This window comes from Pimephales promelas, chromosome 23 (assembly GCF_988280905.1).
Source record: "Pimephales promelas chromosome 23, fPimPro1.hap1.1, whole genome shotgun sequence".
NCBI lineage: Eukaryota > Metazoa > Chordata > Actinopteri > Cypriniformes > Leuciscidae > Pimephales > Pimephales promelas.
The window spans coordinates 26060544-26081551 of NC_142791.1; the positions used below are offsets into that span (position 1 = coordinate 26060544).

General features: G+C 36.4%; 1 protein-coding gene across 2 annotated transcripts in view; it reads right to left on the bottom strand.

Annotated features, from left to right (window-relative positions):
* Nucleotides 1-21008, bottom strand: part of pi4kaa (phosphatidylinositol 4-kinase, catalytic, alpha a) — a 48253-nt gene that overhangs the window by 20272 nt on the left and 6973 nt on the right. For both annotated transcript variants that reach the window (XM_039678157.2, XM_039678156.2), the window contains exons 11-35: nt 19658-19849; nt 19447-19547; nt 19212-19341; nt 18413-18542; nt 17827-17922; nt 15217-15400; nt 15029-15129; nt 13916-14084; nt 12794-12844; nt 11808-11916; nt 11243-11379; nt 9603-9736; nt 9439-9521; nt 8642-8712; nt 7766-7890; nt 7473-7554; nt 7285-7368; nt 5371-5460; nt 5156-5275; nt 4976-5068; nt 4735-4891; nt 2320-2447; nt 2026-2184; nt 1048-1199; nt 10-117 (exon numbers count right to left, since the gene is read on the bottom strand). In XM_039678157.2, coding sequence (XP_039534091.2) covers nt 10-117; nt 1048-1199; nt 2026-2184; nt 2320-2447; nt 4735-4891; nt 4976-5068; nt 5156-5275; nt 5371-5460; nt 7285-7368; nt 7473-7554; nt 7766-7890; nt 8642-8712; nt 9439-9521; nt 9603-9736; nt 11243-11379; nt 11808-11916; nt 12794-12844; nt 13916-14084; nt 15029-15129; nt 15217-15400; nt 17827-17922; nt 18413-18542; nt 19212-19341; nt 19447-19547; nt 19658-19849 — 2986 coding nt within the window. The remainder of the gene's footprint in view (nt 1-9; nt 118-1047; nt 1200-2025; nt 2185-2319; nt 2448-4734; nt 4892-4975; nt 5069-5155; nt 5276-5370; nt 5461-7284; nt 7369-7472; nt 7555-7765; nt 7891-8641; nt 8713-9438; nt 9522-9602; nt 9737-11242; nt 11380-11807; nt 11917-12793; nt 12845-13915; nt 14085-15028; nt 15130-15216; nt 15401-17826; nt 17923-18412; nt 18543-19211; nt 19342-19446; nt 19548-19657; nt 19850-21008) is intronic.

Sequence of the window (21008 nt, forward strand, 5' to 3'; positions counted from 1 at the left end):
TTCCAGTACCTGAAATAATCAAAGGCGGTGGAGTAAATCTTTTCCCGCAGGACGTTACGGATGGTGGAGTTGGTCACTACGTCAGAATGCAGGAGGGCGAGACCGAGCGTCAACAGCCTAAGCGCAGAGAAATGTTGTTTAACTTTAACTACTACAACAATAAAAATGTAATGAAATACAATGAAAAACACTTTAAATTTTCAGTCAGAAATGCTAGTAAATTTCACAAATAATTACAAAGAAAAGGCAAGGAACACACTGAATTAAAGTAGGAGGACTGAAATAGTATTTAAGTAAAACATCCTCCAATCATTTTTATTTAAATCATTATTAAAGGAGTAGTTCACTTTTTAAAAAAACTTTTGCTGATAATTTACTCACCCCCATGTCATCCAAGATGTCCATGTCTTTGTTTCTTCAGTCGAAAAGAAATTAAGGTTTTTGATGAAAACATTCCAGGATTTTCTCCATATAATGGACTTCAATGGGAACCAAACAGTTCAAGGTCCAAAAGACACTTTCAGTACAAACTGCAAACTGTTCAAAGGGCTTTAAAGGATTTCAGACGATGAATAAGGGTCTTATCAAGCGAAACGATCGCTCATTTAATAAATAAATAACAAAGTTTAAGTTTTATAAGCTCAAATGCTCGCCTTGCTCTGTTCTGTGATGCACGTCTGTGACTCTAATGTTCGAACTCGTTCATCAAAATGAACAAATCTTTTTCCGAGTTGACTCGGAAAAAGATTCGTTCATTTTGTTTCGCTCGATAAGACCCTTATTCATCAACTGGAATCGTTTAAAGCCCTTTGAACAGTTTGCAGTTTGTACTGAAACTGTCTTTTGGACCTTGAACCGTTTGGACCCCATTGAAGTCCATTATATGGAGAAAATGCTGGAATGTTTTCATCAAAAACCTTCATTCCTTTTCGACTGAAGAAACAAAAACATGGACATCTTGGATGACATGGGGGTGAGTAAGTTATCAGCAAAAGTTTTTTTTTTTAAAGTGAACTACTCCTTTAACAGTCAAGTCTTCTTGCTAACCTGAAGCGAGGTCCAATGGCCGCCACATGGCGGTTCAAGCTGCTTTTTGGGCCACCAACATTGAGAGAGATAGACCTCTGCAAAAGACTGGCGAAAATCTCCACCTGATCCGCACTGCTGTACTTGGCGATCTCAAAACGCTGCACCAGAAACTATAGAAATCGGAAAAAAGACAATTAGCTTGATGAAATAAATGCTATTTATGCTCCACTTTTTTAAACCCATCCCTGTTATAGCTTGTATGTACTATTCTGGACAATGTATTGCTAGCACTTCTCACGTTATTACCTCCTTAAAGCCCTATGAATATGACCTTTCATGCAGTGTCCAATATAGCGGTTTGTAAATGTGAAAGATCTGCAAAGTGCAAGAGAAATAAAGTTTTTGTCTCCCAAAACAAAGAATCTGTTCTAAACTGCAGAAATGAGTCATCAGCAAAATCCTGAAATGCAAAATCCAGCCTGGTCTTCATTGGCTGCCTATGAACAATGTCTACTTTGCCCCGCGCTCAAACACTGTAGCTGAGACTGGAAGAGTTTAGTTTGTGTTGTTCATTTCGAGAAGATGCAGTTTTCTGTGCTGCGAAATCAAATCCACAGCTCAATTGCGCTGTAATTGTAACAGTAAAACAGACACCATCACTACTGTTCGTATCACTGTGCATCAAGTCTGCTATTATGAATGAATTGAAATGTAAATAAAATGTTTGTCATTTCAATCAATCAACAAATTAAACAGAGCAAACTGTTTGCTCAAAAAGAGAAATTTCGCAGCAAAATGAAGTAAAAAGTTTACTGATGCAATTACGCAACAGTTCTATTTCAAGAACGACCCCATCACAATAGAGGAGAGGGAGATTTCCTCGCAAGGATTCTTCAAGCTATTCCTGGTGTGTATCATAAGAAGCTTTCGGGCGGGGTCAATCTACAGATATGGAAATGCCTGTAAGCTTGGACGGATCAACAAGGTAACAGTAACCTCAATCCAGATGTAGTGTGGCGTGACGTCGGGCGGGCAGGGGATGGGTTGGCTCTCCTCTGAGGCCGCCAGGGGGTCCGCCTCCACCTGGGCATCAGAGAACAGCCCCATCTTCAGCTCCACGGTCATCTGCCATGCACCAGCCATCTCCCGCATGAACTGAACACAGAATGCAGGGAAAACATGCATAGCTAAAATATGCACATAATATGGAACAACGTTCATCTAATATAACAGCAGTGATTTATGAAAGCGCTATATAAATACATTTGACTGCGTTTACATGCGTCTTACCGGGACTTCAACACCGGTCCTTCCAGCCAGGAGCCATTCCCAGCAGGCTATAGCCGTCTCCATGCCATTCTCCGTGAACATCTTTAATGGAGACCAGCACAGCTGATGCAGTAGCTGAGGGTCCCATTCTACACAATAAATACAACAATCAATACTCGATTTACTCTTTTAAAAGGGGTCTTATTATGCTTTTTTACATCTTTAGTGTGTAATGTTCCATGAAAAAGCTCTGCAAAGATATGAAGCACAAAGTCATGATTCTCTATATCAGTGCCTCCATTGTAGTCTCGAGTTTCTTCTGGGAACGAACACGTCACAATATTCCTCATTTAAATAATTAATATGCAGAATAGAGCCAGACCGATATATCGGCAGACCGATATTAGGCATTTTCTAAAATATCGGTATCGGCAGTTATAATGGCTGATAAATGATTATTTCAAAAATAAAATAAAAACGGACGAATCACGTTTCAACCATGTCATGAGTGTTGTCAAAAAGTGCAGGTAAAGGGATAAGCAAGCTGACATTGTAATTATAAGGTAGCTTATAACTATAAGGCAATGTAGGGACTAATTATTATTTTATTTATCAGAACTTCAAAATATTTTGATGTTCCTCTGTTCTGTTGAGACAATAGAAACAAGTTTCTGTTTAAAATGCATTATAATATTATTTTAGTTAAAACTCATAAATAACTACAAATAACTAATATTAGGGAAATCTGTCAATATTTTGTTGTGCGTTTCTGAAATAATAATAATAATAATATCGGCCGATATATCGGATTTTAAAACCAACAAATATTTGTATCGGTATCGGCCTTCAAAATCATTTATCGGTCTGGCTCTAATGCAGAATAAAAGGGCGGGGCCTGGTTGAGTTAGTTAGTAGTGTGTTAAACTGGTAGTTATGGTAAAGGGCGGGACATTTCCCAAACACACTCAAAAGAGCTTGACCAATCACAACACACTGGTGCGGTCGACCAATCAGAGCACAGTGTGCTTTTCAGAAGGAGGCTCTTCATAGAGACAGGAACTAAACAGGGGTGCGTTTCCCAGAAGTTAGCCAACTATGATCGCAAGTTCCGTCGTTATCAGCATAGTGTAACGAGTCGGTGTTTCCCAAAACGAGCGTTCCAACGAACATTCGCAAACAGCATCGCAAAGTTGTGTGGTTTGAACGACAGCTCTCGACCTGTGGTTAGAGGCATCGTTTCTATATTTCATGACATTTGGAGGTAATAAATCCTTATCTTGAGCAAAATAAGCAAGCTGACATTCAGTACCTTTTATTTAGAATACATACAAATGTAATTTACGTGTTTTAGTTTGTCAAACGATTTAAAGTACCGTGTTTGAAGAGTGCGCATCTACGCGCAAGAGTCGCTCTACCATGCAAGAACGAGCCAAATATTGAGTCTGGTATTGTAATAAAGCAAAATAACAGAACAATTAGAAATAGTCCTCAGATTACATGTCTGTAATTTATATGAACAAATTTAGCGTTAATTGGATCTCAAACAGTTTCATTAAAAGTAGTTATTACTCCACCATGTGCGAAACCAACGTGGTTGAACGATACTTTGCGACAGTGGGTTTTGGGAAACAGTCGTGACTAGCTAGTCGATTTCCCCAACGATGCATCGTACTATGGTAGTTAGGGTTGGGTATCGAGAATCGAGTATCGATTGGAACCGAGACTAACTTTTCGTTTTTCCCGGAATCGTTCAAAAGTTAAAATTTCGATTCCTAGTTTCGATATTCACAGTCCGCCGAGCGGAAGAAGAAACTGCTGAACAACACCAACGAAGAAGCGTCTACCGGAAGTGTTGGCATAACCACGCGAGTCGAACATGAGTACCTTACGTCGGCGATCCAAAGTGTGGCTTCACTTTTCTAAAAATAATGAAACCTCGGCAAAATGCAAAATTTGTGACAAAAGGAGTATTTGTGACAGAAGGAGTATTTCCTTCAGAAAGGATTATTTCCTTCCGAAAGACCGTTGGTTAGCAAGGTTAGCTAAACTTTTTTGACCCTGCCTCTTAAAAGAATCGGAATTGAGAATCGTTAGGAACCGGAATCGAAACAAGGAATCGGAATCAGAATCGTTCAAATTCAAACGATACCCAACCCTAATGGTAGTGAAGCAGCGAACTACGTCGTTGTATGGGAAACGCACCCCAGAGCGGTACTGTTCAAACTCAATGGAGAATATGGGGAAAGTTATATTTTTAAAACATTCAAACTTATTCTAATAGACCCCAAAAAAAAACGAAATCAAGATTTGTGAAATTTAGCATAGTTTGTAGTATACTTATAACAGTTGATTAGGAAATGTAAATTTTTGTTGTAATTGCAATCCAACCACATGGAGATCTACTCCTGGCGTGTAGCTTGCAATGAAATGACATGCCTTTGGAGCTGATCAACAGCGCGGCCATTTTGAACATGGCTTCAGTGAAGGCTTCTGGCTGGCCTCCGTCCAGAGCTTCATTCATCTGACGGATCATCAGCTTATTCAGGTCCGACGTGCTCCGCGTGGCCTCTGAGAAATGGATCATCCCTGCCACCTGCATACGAGACATGTGAGGAGTTAAGACTAATGCTTTTTTCATAAAATACCCAACAGTCTCTTCTTTATTATTTAGCACTACCTCTCCAGCATAGCGGTTTCTAAGGTTAAGGGAGGCCATGAAGTTAGAGTAGTCTTTCTTCACGCATGTTGGTCTCTCTGTGAGCTGAGTGGTCTGAAATGAGAGAAAACATAATCACTGAGGAACTAATTAAAATCCCTTTTGTATGAATTAAAACACAATACAAGTCGTTCATCTTACACCCAGACTGGTGCTCTGGCGATTGTATCCGGCAAAGTGGAGGATGCTCTCAGTGGCCATCGCCAGACCCGTGTGCTGAGACAGACCCGACACCCAGTTCTGATGCTTATTCAGGTATTCCTGTGGACGATGCATAGATGATGTTAAAATCATTGCAGAGGATGATACTGTTGAAGTCAAATCTCTGTTGTTGTTTTTTTAATGGGAATCCAAACCTGTAGGTGAGATTTGGTGACCGATGGCGCCCATTTCATGGCCTCTTTAAGGATTTCTCCACAGCGGGCAGCAAAGTCTTTAACTATGCTCTACATGTGACATATGACATCACAAATGTATCAATAACACATATGCAATAGCATGTTTTTTCATAAAAAGTTCAATTTCATATTTATGCTTTTTTGTGCTAATTGTTTTCCAATGTTTTTTTATAATAGTAAAAATCAAGCAGATTTACACTTATAAATTATAAATGAATGGTAACACTTTACAATAAGGTTCATTAGTTAACATTAGGGTGACCACCATCAAACAAACCAAATGTGGGACAATTATACATTTGTGTGGGACAATGTGGGACATGTTACCAACACTAAAACATACCCTGAAACTGTTATATAATGTCTATCTAACTTGATAAAAACATTTATATTCTGCCTTTCAGCTGATAAAAATGATTTGTTCTTTAAAAATGATTTGTTCTTTAGTCCCTTCCAGAAAAAAAATCTTTTTTTCCCCCAAAAAAAGTAATTTAAATTCAGCATCACTAAGCCCAAAGGCAGCAGGAATCATGTATATAAATATTTTAGAAACAGTTCTGACCAAGTCCAACAAATGTCCAACAAAATAAACAATGAACAAATGAAATATAAAACAATATGAAATTAGATAGACAGTCTTATATATTAAGAATATATTAAAAACCAAAACCAAAAACATTCATATTTTTAGAAAGGATGTGAATTAAAACAACCACTGCAGGTTAAACAACAACAGATAAATTCCGTTAAATTAAAATTTTAATTTACCTAATTATCCATTTGTTTTCCGACAGGGAACACATGAAACAAATCACCGGTCCACATTTTGATTGACAGCCGTCACAACCAACGAGTGACCGTGTTTACTCCTTTCTTTTCAACCATTGGATAGTAGTGTATAGCTAAAACACAGCTGTTGTAAACTACGCAGCAAAATAGTAGAATAATAAGTAGAATGCTTTCTTAAAAAGGCAAAAGAACGCATGCACGTTTTCTTAATATGATATTAAAAACTAATAGACTGATGAAAATGCGGGACATTTCCTCAATATGCGACGTGCGGGACAAGAGGTGAAAATGCTGTGCAGTACAACGCAAAGCGGGACGGGTGGTCACCCTAGTTAACATTAGTTAACTACATTAGTTAGCATGAACGACTAATGAACTACTTTATAAAGCATTAATTCTTTAACAAAAATCAAAAATTACAAAAATTAACAAAAATCTTTGTTAATGTTAATTTCAACATATACTAATGCTTTATTAAAAAAATCGTGTTAGCATTAGTTAATGCACTGTGAACTAACCCGAACAGCTGTGTTTTCATTAACTAACATTAACAAAGATTAATAAATACAGTAACAAATATATTTCTCACGGTTAGTTCATGTTAGTAAGTGCATTAACTAATGAACCTTATTGTAAAGTGTTACCAAATTAATAAATAAATATATCATAGAAATAAATATGGTTACAAGCAACGTTTGGAAACATTACTATTTTTACTGTTTTTGAAAGTCGCTCAAGTTCATCAAGCCAGCATTTACTTTAATCAAAAATACAGAAAAAAAAACAGTAATATTGTGAAATATTATTACAAATCAAAATAATGTTTTACTATTTTAATATACCATTACTCCAGTCTTCAGTGTCACATGATCCATCAGAAATCATTCTAATTTGCTGATTTATTATCAATTTTACTATGCTGCTTAATATTACTGTTTTTTCTGTATTTATTGATCAAATAAAAGAAGGCTTGATGAGCATAAGACATTAAAAACAGTAATGTTTCCAAAGTTTTGAGCGGGAACTGTACATATTCCTGTGATTTAAATAAGTGTACAAAAAAAATAAGTGAAGTAAACGTACCTCTCTGGCCTCGTATGTATCCGGCACTGTGATGCGATACGGGGTGTCCGGAATGTCATAATACGGCTGGTCTTTGTGGATGTCCTGAAGAACAGTTCAAGATTTTAAAATCAATAATGTCTCATAAACATCTCCTGTAACAAATCTCCAAAGGAGGAAACACATTGAGCAAAGGAAGAAGCACATACAGCGCTGAGTGAAAGAGACAGGGTCTGTAATATATCCAGCATGGTCCTCAGGACACGACCGCTCCACAACAAGTGTGGAAAACTAGAAGAAACACAAAGAGACAAGCTGTCAACGGTCAAGAAGATACTATTCTACTGTGTGTGAGATGACCGATAATCAACCAACCCATATAAAAACACTAACTCTACCAGTTCAAAGTTGAAAGTGATTCTTTATCATAGCTACAGAAACAACATCTCAATAGAATATGGTTTAGTATCATTTTCTGTGGTTGTAATGGAAAAGCACCCACGTCTCAGCGAGTCCTGAGAGATATTTATCAGCCACTCTTCGGATTCTCTTGTGAATGTGGTTGAAGTTGACCAACAGGAACTGAGCATGACTTTCTAACTCCTCCTCATGGGCTTTGGTCTTATCCTAGGAAAAAAAAAGTAAAAACTTCTAATATTAGAGGACAACAACGAGTGGTTCATGTCCTCCATTTGAGTCTAGTTTGGAAGTGATGCTAAATCTGTTCACATTAAGCATTAAAGGGATAGTTCACTTTGAAATTAATTGTTAATATGTTTTAGCTTACCTCAAGGGCATCCAAGATGTAGGTGTCTTTGTTTCCACATTATTTTCAATTTTGATATTTTTCGGTCAAACCGTTCTTGTCTGTCAGTCATATAATGCAGGTCTATGGTCGCCACCTTAAAGAGCATGCACAGAGAAGTCCAAATTAAACATGATTTAATGACTCGTAAATGTAAGTACACATTGATGGCCTAAGACACGAAGCGAGCGGTTTTTGTGAGAAAACCAACAGTATTTATATCGTTTTACCTCTTGTAACCACAGCCACAAAGCGCTCACGCTCTCAGATCACTTGGACGTGGCTGTGGTTACAAGAGGTAAAAACTAAATAAATACTGTTCGTTTTCTCACACAAACCGCTCGTTTCGTGTCTTAGGCCATCAGTGTGTACTTACATTTACGAGTCATTAAATCATGTTTAATCTGGACTTCTCTGTGCATGCTCTTTGAGGTGGTGACCATAGACCTGTATTATATGACTACTGCGGAAACAAAGACACCTACATCTGGGATGCCCTTGAGGTAAGCTAAAACACACCAAAAATGTATTTCAAAGTGAACTATCCCTTTAAGCACTTCAATTTTCATTTACCTTGTCAGCCATCATCTGAAGAAAGACATCAAAGACCTTGTCACCCACTGCAATGACACACTGCATCATTCCTAAAACAGGAAATAACGAAGACATAATCACATCAAAGCTGTCAAATGAATAAATTTGCTAACTTGAATCTTTAGGCAAGACGCCACAGGTAAATAGGGCAAGTTTGAACTAAAAGGCACTTCCCCAGGTGATTAAACACAGTACATCAAGACATTTCTTTTTGTATTACAAGTTCTCTGAAATGCTATGTTTAATAAATGGCAATGAGGCAATATAGATGCATTCATTTACATAAATTTCCAAAACGGAAATCTGAAAAATTGTTTCTTTTTGAAAGAAAAGATTTATTTTTTACTAAATCAGAAAATACTTTCAACAGCCAGGCAAAAATAAATTCACCATGTTTTTAGCAATAAAATGTAATATAAATGTGAGGTGAATGATATATGAACAAACCCCTCAGTAAAACCCTTCAGAATATAGATAGGAATAAAACTGTAAAGTTTAGATAGGAATAAAACTTGTAAAGTGATGCTTAAGTGGAGAAAAATCTCACAACCTTTAAAGACATGTATAATAATTGAAATACAGACAAAATAGATAACTAATAAAATGACATAAATCAGTTATATAAGCATTTTGATTGGTTTTTTTTTTCCTACTAGCTTGAAAGAAGGCATGTTAAAATCTCAAATCTGCCCAGTCAGTGCATAAAAAAACATGGTTTTGACTGTATTGCATTATAGGAGGTTACAAAATATTTCTTAAATCGTCTAGAAACCCACCTGATTTATCCTTTTGGATAGCCCGGTCTTCAAAATAACGAAACATCACTTGGAAACGATCAGATTCCAGTGAGCGCAACACCCTGAGAAGTTACAAGAAGTCATGTGACTGTTCAGATCAAAATCATCAGACACAAGTCTAATAGCCTGGCGTTCCCTCGTACCTCATGTATTCCAACCGGTAGACGGACAGGAGGTAGGTGGACATGGCGAAGTCCAGTTTATTGATGAGCGCAGCGACCTCAGGAGGAGGATCCAGGAGATTAATGATGGTCCCCCTCAGATCAGTCAACTCGGCCTGGAAACACAAAGTTTAACAGGGCGAATCACAACAAAATTCAGTGTTATTTTAGTATCATTGATATACTATTATAGATTTTGTTTAAATATGTCTAGTACACAGTGTTTACGTTTTAGCTTTTTCTTTTAGCTTATTTCGTTTTAATTATTCAAATGTGCGAGGTCCCGGGTTCAAGTCCCTACATTTGTCACAACCGACTCAAAGCTGTGGCAATTGGAGGACATCAATGAACTTTGTGTGTTCATGTTGTATTGCAAAACACATTTGCTGCTATTGAGGTGCGATACAGGTACGGTTAGGCACAGGATTGGTGGCATGGGTAAGGTTAAAGGAGTAGTTCACTTTTCAAAAAACCTTTGCTGATGATTTACTCACCCCCATGTCATCCAAGATGTCCATGCCTTTCTTTCTTCAGTTGAAAAGAAATTAAGGTTTTTGATGACAAAACTGATGATTTTGATGATTTTTCTCCATATAATGGACTTAATGGGAACCAAACAGTTCATGGTCCAAAAGAGAGTTTCTGTGCAAACTGCAAACTGTTCAAAGGGCTTTAAACGATTCCAGACGATGAATAAGGGTCTTATCAAGCGAAACGATCGCTCATTGAATAAATAAAATAAAAAAGTTTAAGTTCTATAAGCTCAAATTCTCGCCTTGCTCTGTTCTGTGATGCGCGTTCGTGACTCTCCTGTTCGAACTCATTCATCAAAATAAACAAATCTTTGAACAGGAGAGTCACGAACGTGCATCACAGAACAGAGCAAGGCGAGCATTTGAGCTTATCAAACTTAAACTTTGTTATTTATTTATTAAATGAGCGATCGTTTCGCTTGATAAGACCCTTATTCATCGTCTCGAATCGTTTAAAGCCCTTTGAACAGTTTGCAGTTTGCACTGAAACTCTCTTTTGGACCTTGAACCGTTTGGACCCCAGTGAAGTCCATTATATGGAGAAAAATCCTGGAATGTTTTCATCAAAAACCTTCATTTCTTTTCGACTGAAGAAAGAAAGACATGGACATCTTGGATGACATGGGGGTGAGGAAATTATCAGCAAAAGTTTTTTCAAACGTAAACTACTCCTTTAAGGGTGGGTTAAAGTCATAGACAGGGTTAAAGTGTAAGGGAAGGGAAATTATAGAATTTTTTTTTTAGAATTATTATAAATTTCAGAAATTAACCAAATCAAAGTTTATTTAAAGAGCACTTTTTAAAAACAACAAGTGCTGTACAAGCATAATTACAACTGTAAGTACATGCAGGTATTTTGAAATAGAAGTACAATGTAAATTTACACAATAAATGCATTGTATCAAATTATTAATTAAAATAGTAGTAAAAGACACTTAATAAAAAGTGGGACCGAAAATGCTTTTATGGTTTGACGTATAGTTAATGATAATAAGCCTGGCGATCATGTCGGAATTGACCAAATATAATCAGTCTGATTAGGTGATATTGGAGCAATCTGAGATTTAATAAGAAGAAATAAAGAGGTACCGGAGTGACAGTATCGTTCTTCAGGGCAGAGTTATACTGCAGTTCTGAGCGCAGCGGTTCTCCGCTTGGGAACGTCAGCAGGGGGGATTTGGTTGCGATCTCACACACTCCCTCATACCACTCCTCCGGCCACAAACCTGAAGAAGATTTCTCAAAATCAGCTGAAGATATCATCCATATTCGGACCAAAAAATGGATCTCAATCAATTAATATTGGAGTATTATAAAGCAGCATTGTTGTGTTATTACAAGGCTTCCTTCAAGGCCCAGATATACATCAAACTAAATCAAAGGGTGAACTGGTGTGAGGTCGTTTCAACCTAAATCTGGCCAACACAAAGTACTTTAAACTACCATTGGCCTGTGCTGGCAATGATAATATAATAGGATAGGATGATTGATATGCATTCTTATAAAGTTCCCTTGGCCATGATACATTATTCATTCAGAAACAAAACTGGTGTCCTTAAAGGTTGGATTTTCTTTAGCATGGGTGTCCAAAGCATGGGTGTTCAAGTCACTGTTGGATTATATACAAGTAATATATAAATGACAAATATCTGACCTGAGCCCTCAACAGCGAAGCCCATCACAACCGAATATAGCCAGAAGTCTCTGAACAGCTTTTGAAGTCTCGGTTTGGCCTCTTTTATGGCCGGCAAACGTTTGGTCAGCTATAAGATAAAAAGCAGACCGATTAAAAAATGAGCAATGTGACACAAATAGAATTTAACCAAAATAATAAAATGTGCAGACTGTAGGTAAACAACGTAAAATACAGTGTGTTTGTTTTATCAAATTTTGCAACAAATAAAATCTGATCGTATTACAAATCTCAATTGTATAATGTACATTTACAGGTTTAATTTATAAACATAAATATACATCTTTTTTTTTTTAATAAATCGGATTATCTTAAATCTAAACATGCATGTAAATAACAACTAGACATTAAAAGAAGAAATCTGTGAAATCAAGGCAGTGTTGACCATTAAATATATTTAGGGTATTGTAATCCGCTATAGAGTGCAGAAGTTATGACGTCACTTTGTAGCCCAAAACGCAGAAGTGAGTTAGCATTTTAGCAATCCCAGTTCACTCTCTCTAAAGTCTATGGGATTTTTGAATGGGTTTTTGCTAAATCGCCTGAAATAAGGTCTGTGGTTTACAAAGCCTCTAAATATTTTCACGTTTTGATCTATCACATAAAATACACCAGTTATATAACCTGCTTGTGATTTTTTAAACTTTATTGTGTCTGCTTGTGTTTTTTTTAACTTTATATCGGCTTCAAATGTATACATTTTGGATTAACTTGTAAAGATTATCTTGATAGACAAAGCATGTAAGGGTCACAACTCTTTGTTAAACACAGATCTTATTTTTTGCGATTTTCCAAAAGTCTGTGGGGAAAATGCATTGCTTTTCGATCGAGGGAACCCTTGCGATGCTAACTTCCGAGTTGTCCTACAAAGTGACGTCATCACTTCGGCACTCTATTTCAAGCTATGTAGACTGTATACAGTACATTCAGAAATCACAATCTCTCACCACAGCAATGACAGGAATGAGAACTCCTAAATTCCCAGCGCTGCTGGATGCCTGAGGAAAAACGAACGTAAGATATATTTAAAAGCAGAAACACTACTTTACTCAAATAATCCAATTAAAGGAGTAGTTCACTTTTTAAAAAAACTTTTGCTGATAATTTACTCACCCCCATGTCATCCAAGATGTCCATGTCTTTCTTTCTTCAGTCGAAAAGAAATTAAGATTTTTGATGAAAACTTTCCAGGATTTTCTCCATATAATGGACTTCAATGGGGTCCAAACGGTTCAAGGTCCAAATGAGAGTTTCAGTGCAGCTTCAAAGCTCTTTAAACGACTCCAGACGATGAATAAGGGTCTTATCAAGCGAAACGATCGGTCGTTTCAAAAATAAATACAAAAGTTTAAGTTTTATAAGCAAAATGAATAAATCTTTTTTCGAGTCATTTGGTTCATTCAACGAACTACATAAACGAAATGACTCGAAAAAAGATTCAATTTTGATGAACGAGTTCGAACAGGAGAGTCACGAACGCGCATCGCAGAACAGAGCAAGGCGAGCATTTTTGTGCTTATAAAACTTAAGCTTTTTTTCATCGTCCCTTATTCATCGTCTGGTGTCGTTTAAAGCCCTTTGAAGCTGCACTGAAACTTTCATTTGGACCTTGAACCGTTTGGACCCCATTGAAGTCCATTATATGGAGAAAAATCCTGGAATGTTTTCATCAAAAACCTGATTTTCTTTTCAAGTGAAGAAAGAAAGACGTGGACATCTTGAATGACATGGGGGGAGTAAATTATCAGCATAAGTTATTTTTAAAGTGAACTACTCCTTTAAGAAACTAAATGTTTCATGACTTTTCAACAGTCACCTGTGAATTCTAAGGACAAATCCTATTACAGCATTAACACCCATGATCTGGACTGAATTAAATCAATCCTTTCTATAGCATACCACACTGCATTTCTACATTCCCTCTTTTAATACCATGTAACATTCAGAATGTCTTTACATTGAGAACAGCAGTACGATATAAAGAATGCAAGACATGTTACACAAGCATGCTTGTCCTACGATGAAGTAGAGAAATAACAATAAAGGACTTTAATCTGAAGACACGATACCTTGAGGGCCGGGCCCTTCTCACTGGCTCTTTCGCTGGCTCGTTTCCCCTCCAGTCCCAGCTGCACAAACAGCTCCAGCAGGTTCACCAGCAGCTCATCCACCATCTGCTCTGTCTGCAGGTTCGCTGCGATGTTGGCCAGAGCGTTGATCACGGCCAGAGAACAGTGCCTGTCCCAAACACGACAATACTGAGTTAACTGACATGTTAAAGATGCACTTGGTAAACATTAATGTGCTGTGATGCGCAAGTGTCATGCTCACTATTATTGCCTGTACTTTTCATGTGTATGTCTATATCTATATTCATGTCTATATCTTAATGTATCAAAAGTTTGAAATCAAGATTTTAAGGTGTTTTTTAGAGACGTCTCTTATACTTAAAAATACAGTAAAAACAGCAATTAGTTTTCTAAATTAATATATTTTTAAAAAGTAATTTATTCCCGTGATCAAAGCTGAATTTTCAGCATAATTACTCCAGCCTTCAGTGTCACATGATCCTTCAGAAATCATTCTAATATGCTGATTTGCTGCTCAATAATTATTATTATTTTCAATGTAAAAAAAAAAAAAAGTTGTGTTCATATTTATGTAGAAACCATGTTACATGTTTTCAGGATATTCTTTTGATTAATTTAATGTCTTATATTTAAAAATATATATTTTGATCTGATAATTATGAATTGCAGTGTTTCATGGTTTTAACAAATGCATGAAGCTTAAGCAGCAAATCAGCAAATTAGAATGATTTCTGAAGAATCATGTGACACTGAAAACTGGAGTAATGATACACACACACACACACACACACATATATGTATATATATATAAAATTTATTTATTTATTGTTAATTGAGCCAGAATTTGTTATTATTATTATTTATTTATATTGTTTGATGATGACAAAGTGTTGTTTATTGCATTCATCACTTGGCACAAGTTCTTTTACTTTGTATTAAAAGAATGGGTGAAAGAAACTATGATGTGACATATATGAGTGAAACAATTTAGAGCACAACTTGATATTATCTGTTGCGATTAATATGATTTTTCTCCATCCACACGCTCATGGTAAAGCCAAAATCGCAAAGAAATCTCCTGGGAACAATCACCTGTATCCATGATCCTTGTAGTCTTTGGTGGAGTAAACCATCGAGCTGGCCTTCACACTTATCTGCTGGAACAAGTTCCAAACTTCCTGATAAATGTATTGCTGTCGGAGACAAACGGATAAAAGGGAGACTTTAGCACTAGCAGACTGACCGAAACACTCTCTATGACAGAAGACGACGTGGCGTACGTTTCCGGTTATGACCATACAGCCCAGCTGATCTATGATGAGCACGTCCAGCTGGGACGGCGGCTGGCAGAACTTCTGCTGTAGGATCTGTAGGATGGGCTCCATCACACGGGGAGTGTCTCTCAGAGCCACGGCGATGTGTCCTAACGCTCGGATGGTGTGATCTGGGATGAGGTGGGCTTCCCTGCGGGAGAGACGCACGCAATGTTTTTCTCACTTTTATACATTATGGAATCTTTATATTTTATTTAATACTGCAGTATTTATTTCAAATGATTTATCCGTGCACATAAATATATATTTTTTTTTTTGTGTGCCTCATAGTCTCAGATCAGAATAACTTCCCCTCCCTCTTGCAGCATCTCTTCTCTTCTCTGATGATGAGGGCGGGACAACCTGAGATCCACCAATAGCAAACCACAACCATTCATTCAATTCCCCAAGGGCAAAATCAATCCCCGCCCACATTTATTCTCTTTTCATGAAGCCGTTTACCTCAGATATACGTCATAATTAGGAAGAAGAGACTACTTCTGTTTCATGCTACTTTAGGCTACCCTTAGATGAGAGCTTTTGAAAAAGAATGATTTAAAATACTAACTATTTAATTGGATTAAAAGATTAGTTCACTTTTGAAAAAACTTTTGCTGATAAATTACTCACCCCCATGTCATCCAAGATGTCCGTGTCTTTCTTTCCTCAGTCGAAAAGAAATTAAGGTTTTTGATGAAAACATTCCAGGATTTTTCTCCTTATAATGGACTTCAATGGGAACCAGGTCCAACCGAGGTCCAAACGACAGTTAATAACAGTTTCAGATGCAGCTTCAAATGTCTTTAACTCTTTCCCCGCCAAACACGGAATTTTCCGTGTTTAATGAAAAAACGCATCTGCGCCAAACACGGAATTTTCCGGGTATCCGTGTTTTAGGTGGTATACGGTAAGGAAGACCCGCACGCATGTCCTGAATGATTGCGCAACTCTTTGATCAGAGAAACAGATTGCAATCGTCTCAAACAGTGGAGTAGTGAGAATGTATCAGACAGACAATGCAGAGGTATATGGCTGAAGTACTGGAGGTTAATGGACTCGGAGTCCGATCACTCTTTATTTGATAATTCTGAATCTGATCGGGACGAAGTAGTCAGTGAGAGAGATGCACATGTTGTCACAGAAAGTTTTAGCCATGGACGTGCCGCAGATAGATCGTATAATATTATGACACTATAATATGTATGTGTGTGTGCAGGCATTTATGTGTGGCTGTCTAAATATGAAGGTGTAATTGTCAAATTATTTCTCTCTTTGTGCACATTTACCACATTGTAATATGTATTTGTGTGTGTGTGTGTGTGTGTGTGTGTGTCTAGGCCTGTTTATTGTAATTCCAATTATTCATTATTCACAGGTAGAACATAGAGAGGCAGAGGCAGAAGTTTTATTGCAAAAGTTACATTTCCCTTACATCCTGGGAAATTTGATATATTTTACATTTATTTTATGTTTTTAATTTATTTTGGAAAGTTTTATATATGAAGAAAACAACATCTGACTGTATTCTGCTTTTAAATGCACTTGTTTGATAAAAATACCTTTTTCTCAGTTTTTTGTCCAAAATGTTGTGTTTTTGACAAAACCTACCTCTGTTCAAGAGGCAATAAAAAAAGAACAGATGAAGATAAAATAAAAACGTTTTTTTTGCCTAAAAGCAGAGGCTCAGATCTTTATTTTTATATATATCATCTTCATATATTCATGGAAGAAAATATTCAGCGGGGCATTCAAATTTAGCCAAAATCGTCAAAAACCCTGGCGGTGGCTGGCAACTTTTTTTAAAAACGCTGGCGGGGAAAGAGTTAAACGACACCAAACGATGAATAAGGGTCTTATCATGCGAAACGATCACTTATTTCAAAGCTTATTCCAAAAATGTAACTTTGTAAAAATGTAAGGACAAATGCTAGCCTTGTAATATATTGTGAGGCGCATTTGCAACGTCACGTAATACGTAATTACGTTCAAAAGGTCACGGGCGACGTAGCCGGAAGTACAGAATCAAAATCGTCCGACATCGTTGTTTTACCTTTTAATTCCTTTTTTGTAAACGGCGTTTGAGTTAGTTCTCACGTTCAACCTATGCGCTCAACTTGTAAACACTCTGACTCTGTACTTCCGGCTACGTCGCCCGTGACCTTTTGAACGTAATTACGTATTACGTGACGTTGCAAACGCGCCTCACAGAATGGAGAAAGGCTAGCATTTGTCCTTAGAAAAGTTACATTTTTGGAATAAGCTTTGAAATAACCGATCGTTTCGCATGATAAGACCCTTATTCATCGTCTGGTGTCGTTTAAAGACATTTGAAGCTGCATCTGAAACTTTTATAACTGTCGTTTGGACCTCGGTTGGACCTGGTTCCCATGGAAGTCTATTATAAGGAGAAAAATCCTGGAATGTTTTCATCAAAAACCTTAATTTCTTTTCGACTGAGGAAAGAAAGACATGGACATCTTGGATGACATGGGGGTGAGGAAATTATCAGCAAAAGTTTTTTCAAAAGTGAACTAATCCTTTAAGATGAATGAGATTTGAGTTTCTGTCAGAACATACTTGTCATTTTCCTGCGAGATGTACAGACGATTGGAAAGACTGGCAAGGAAAGCCTCAACGATGACTGAGTCCATGGACAACCCCGCTTTTAAACACCTGGATTGAGAAAAATAGTTACTTATTAGTGTTTAGTAACTGTGGTTATTAACCAGATGAAAAACTGCAGAATCATACTATAGGCTAGACTAGACTTTCTAGAACAAGATTGAATAGAATTAGAAATCTTGTGTAACATTATAAATATCTTAAATTACACTTTTAAACAGTGTATTTTCTGTAAAATAATACTTAATGACCCACATTTTTTAAACAGTAGCATGTCATTATTGAAACACAATCAAATTGTACGTCACAAAGTTAAAGTTATAAAATATGCTAAATTGCACAATGCAATCCAAATGAATTGTTGGCTATATTAGAAAAAATAAATAAAACATGCACACTTTGAAAATCACAATAACTATGCTATATCTTTGGCATACTATGATTTGGAACGCATTTTTCCTAATATTGTATGTTAATTGTGCACAGAAATTAGGCAGAACTTTCATCTGAAAATATTTTCAAAGCTACAGAGGAGGTTTACCTGCATATATTGTCGATGGAGATGTCTCGGAGCTGCTCGTACATGGACGGCTGACTCTTCCTACTGGCGTGAGAACTGAAGGTGGACTGGGAATGCTCATTGGTCACATGGATCTTGATCTCACCTGTTCCTGTTTAGGGGAAAATGGAGTTAGACAGAGCCAACAGTTTATATTTTTTAAAGAGCACCTATTATGCTTTTTTTTTTTACAAATTCATCTTTCTTTAGTGTGTAATGTTGCCGTTTGAGCATGAAAAAGACCAGAAAGCACAGTCCCTCCAGCGGATATATCTTCTCTATATCAGTGTCAGAGAACTCCTGAAACGCCTCAATTGTAGTCTACAAACACATCACAAAATTCCTCATTTAAATAATTAATATGCAGAATAAAGGGGCGGGGCCTGATTGAGTTAGTTAGTAGTGTGTTAAACTAGTGGTTATGGAAAGGGCGGGACATTTCCCAAACACACTTGGAGCTCTTGACCAATCACAACACACTGATCAGGCCAACCAATCAGAGCACAGAGTGCTTTTCAGAAGGAGGGGCTTCATAGAGACAGGAACTAAACAGGGTGTTACTGACTGACTGGGAAGAGAGGAGCCGAAACAATGGAGAATATGGGAAAAATAATGTGTTTAACACATCATTAAGTATGAAAACCTGCTCTAGTAGAGCCCAAAATCAAAACTTTTGTAAGATGGCCTCTTTAATTTCTGTTTTGATGTACCGTGACACAAGCAGCATAAATCTAGACACAATGAACTGTTAATGAAAACAAAATCAAGGGGAAGAGCTCACCTGTGGTGTACTGACTGTGATATTTGTAGAGCTTCACCAGCACAGGTGAGGGTACAACCAAGAAATCTCTTAGAGACATGGTGACTGAGTGAGCCACCACAGGGAAACGCTCACACAACCGTCCGAGACCCTGTTTCGAGAACACATGTAGCACAATCATACATGAAATATCTTATAATGTTCAAAATAATCATTTCATTAGCACATTGTGAGAGGGGCAACACTCAGGATGCACCTGTAAGCAGCAGATGAGCAGAGGCATGTGAGCGATGATGACTTTACTAGACGTCTTAGACTGCAGCTTCTCGGACAGTTTGGTGCAAAGGTTCTCCGCACCTGGCAGAAACAAGCCGATAAATGAATAAGCCGATAAATGAACAGTCAGAGTGTATCATGACTAACATGCAGCAAATGATCCCTGAACAGTCCGACTCCCTCAATCTCACCCTGTTCCTCCGTGACGGCCCACACCATGAGGTCCACGCAGGCGGCGTTGGCCTGGCAGCGCAGTTTGAGCGGGTTCAGCTCGCTGTGCAGATACTCCACGTCATGCAGGATCCTCTGCAGCTCCGACTGACTGCTGCTGAACTGCTCCAGAACAAAGTCATGAACCTCCTTCACGTACGACACCTGCAGGTCTGAGAACACAGCAATCACCTTAACACAAACAGTACTAAGAGTTGCTGGAGCTTTTGGAGTTAAGGAAAGCTGCAAGGCTTAGAGAAGCTAAATATTTGTGTAAAATTCCCCAAAAAATTTAGATTTTTTATAAACATTTATTTTTCTTCTATGCCATTTATCTAAGCATTTATAGTTATTTTCTACTATTCATTTAAATCATTTATTTTATTTGTTTGGTATTTATAATATGAAATATAATAGATTATTATTATCAAAAATAATAATAAAAACACACAAATATTATATATTTTAAACGGTTAATAAATTGAAAATTTCATTTATTTGTGATTTATAAATATAATAATAATAATAATCTTTAATTTCTATAGCGCCTTTAAATGTACATCTCATCTCTATAGATGAATAAGAATAAAAAATATTTTTGTATTGGTTTTTTGTATTTTTGGTTTTGTTATAATAATAAATATTTAAAACAATTATATATAACAATATAACAATAATTATTATTATCATTAATAAAGACTAATAATAATAAAGGTTCAGTTGAATAATGAAACTATTGTATTTTTAGAGCTGCTTTGCAGTAGAATTGAATTCTGTTGGCATCATTGAATCATTATTTTCCTGTTTATCACTGTTAAGCTCCTTAATATAAAGTGCTATGGAAATAAAGATGACTTGACTTATTTACATTTACCTTTCATGTAGTAGATGCTTAAATATTTGTGTGAAATTCCCCCAAAATTAAGATTTTTTAATAAACATGTATTTTTCTTCTATGCCATTTATCTAAGCATTTATTATAAAATATAATTTATTTTATTTGTTTGGTATTTATAATATTAAATATAATATATTATTAATAATAATAATAAAACCACACAAATATTTTATATTTTAAAAGTTAATAAACTGAAAACTTCATTTATTTGTGATTTATAAATATAAATGAATAAGAATAAGAATAACAGGCCAAAAAATATTTTACTGTTTTGGTAATAAATTGTAGTTATTTTGTTATTATAATAAATGTTTAAAACAATTATATATAATAATATAACAATAATTATTATCATCATTAATAAATACTGACAATAAATTAATAAAAAATTAATAAAAATTAATAAAATTCATAACAAAATGTTCAGTTGAATA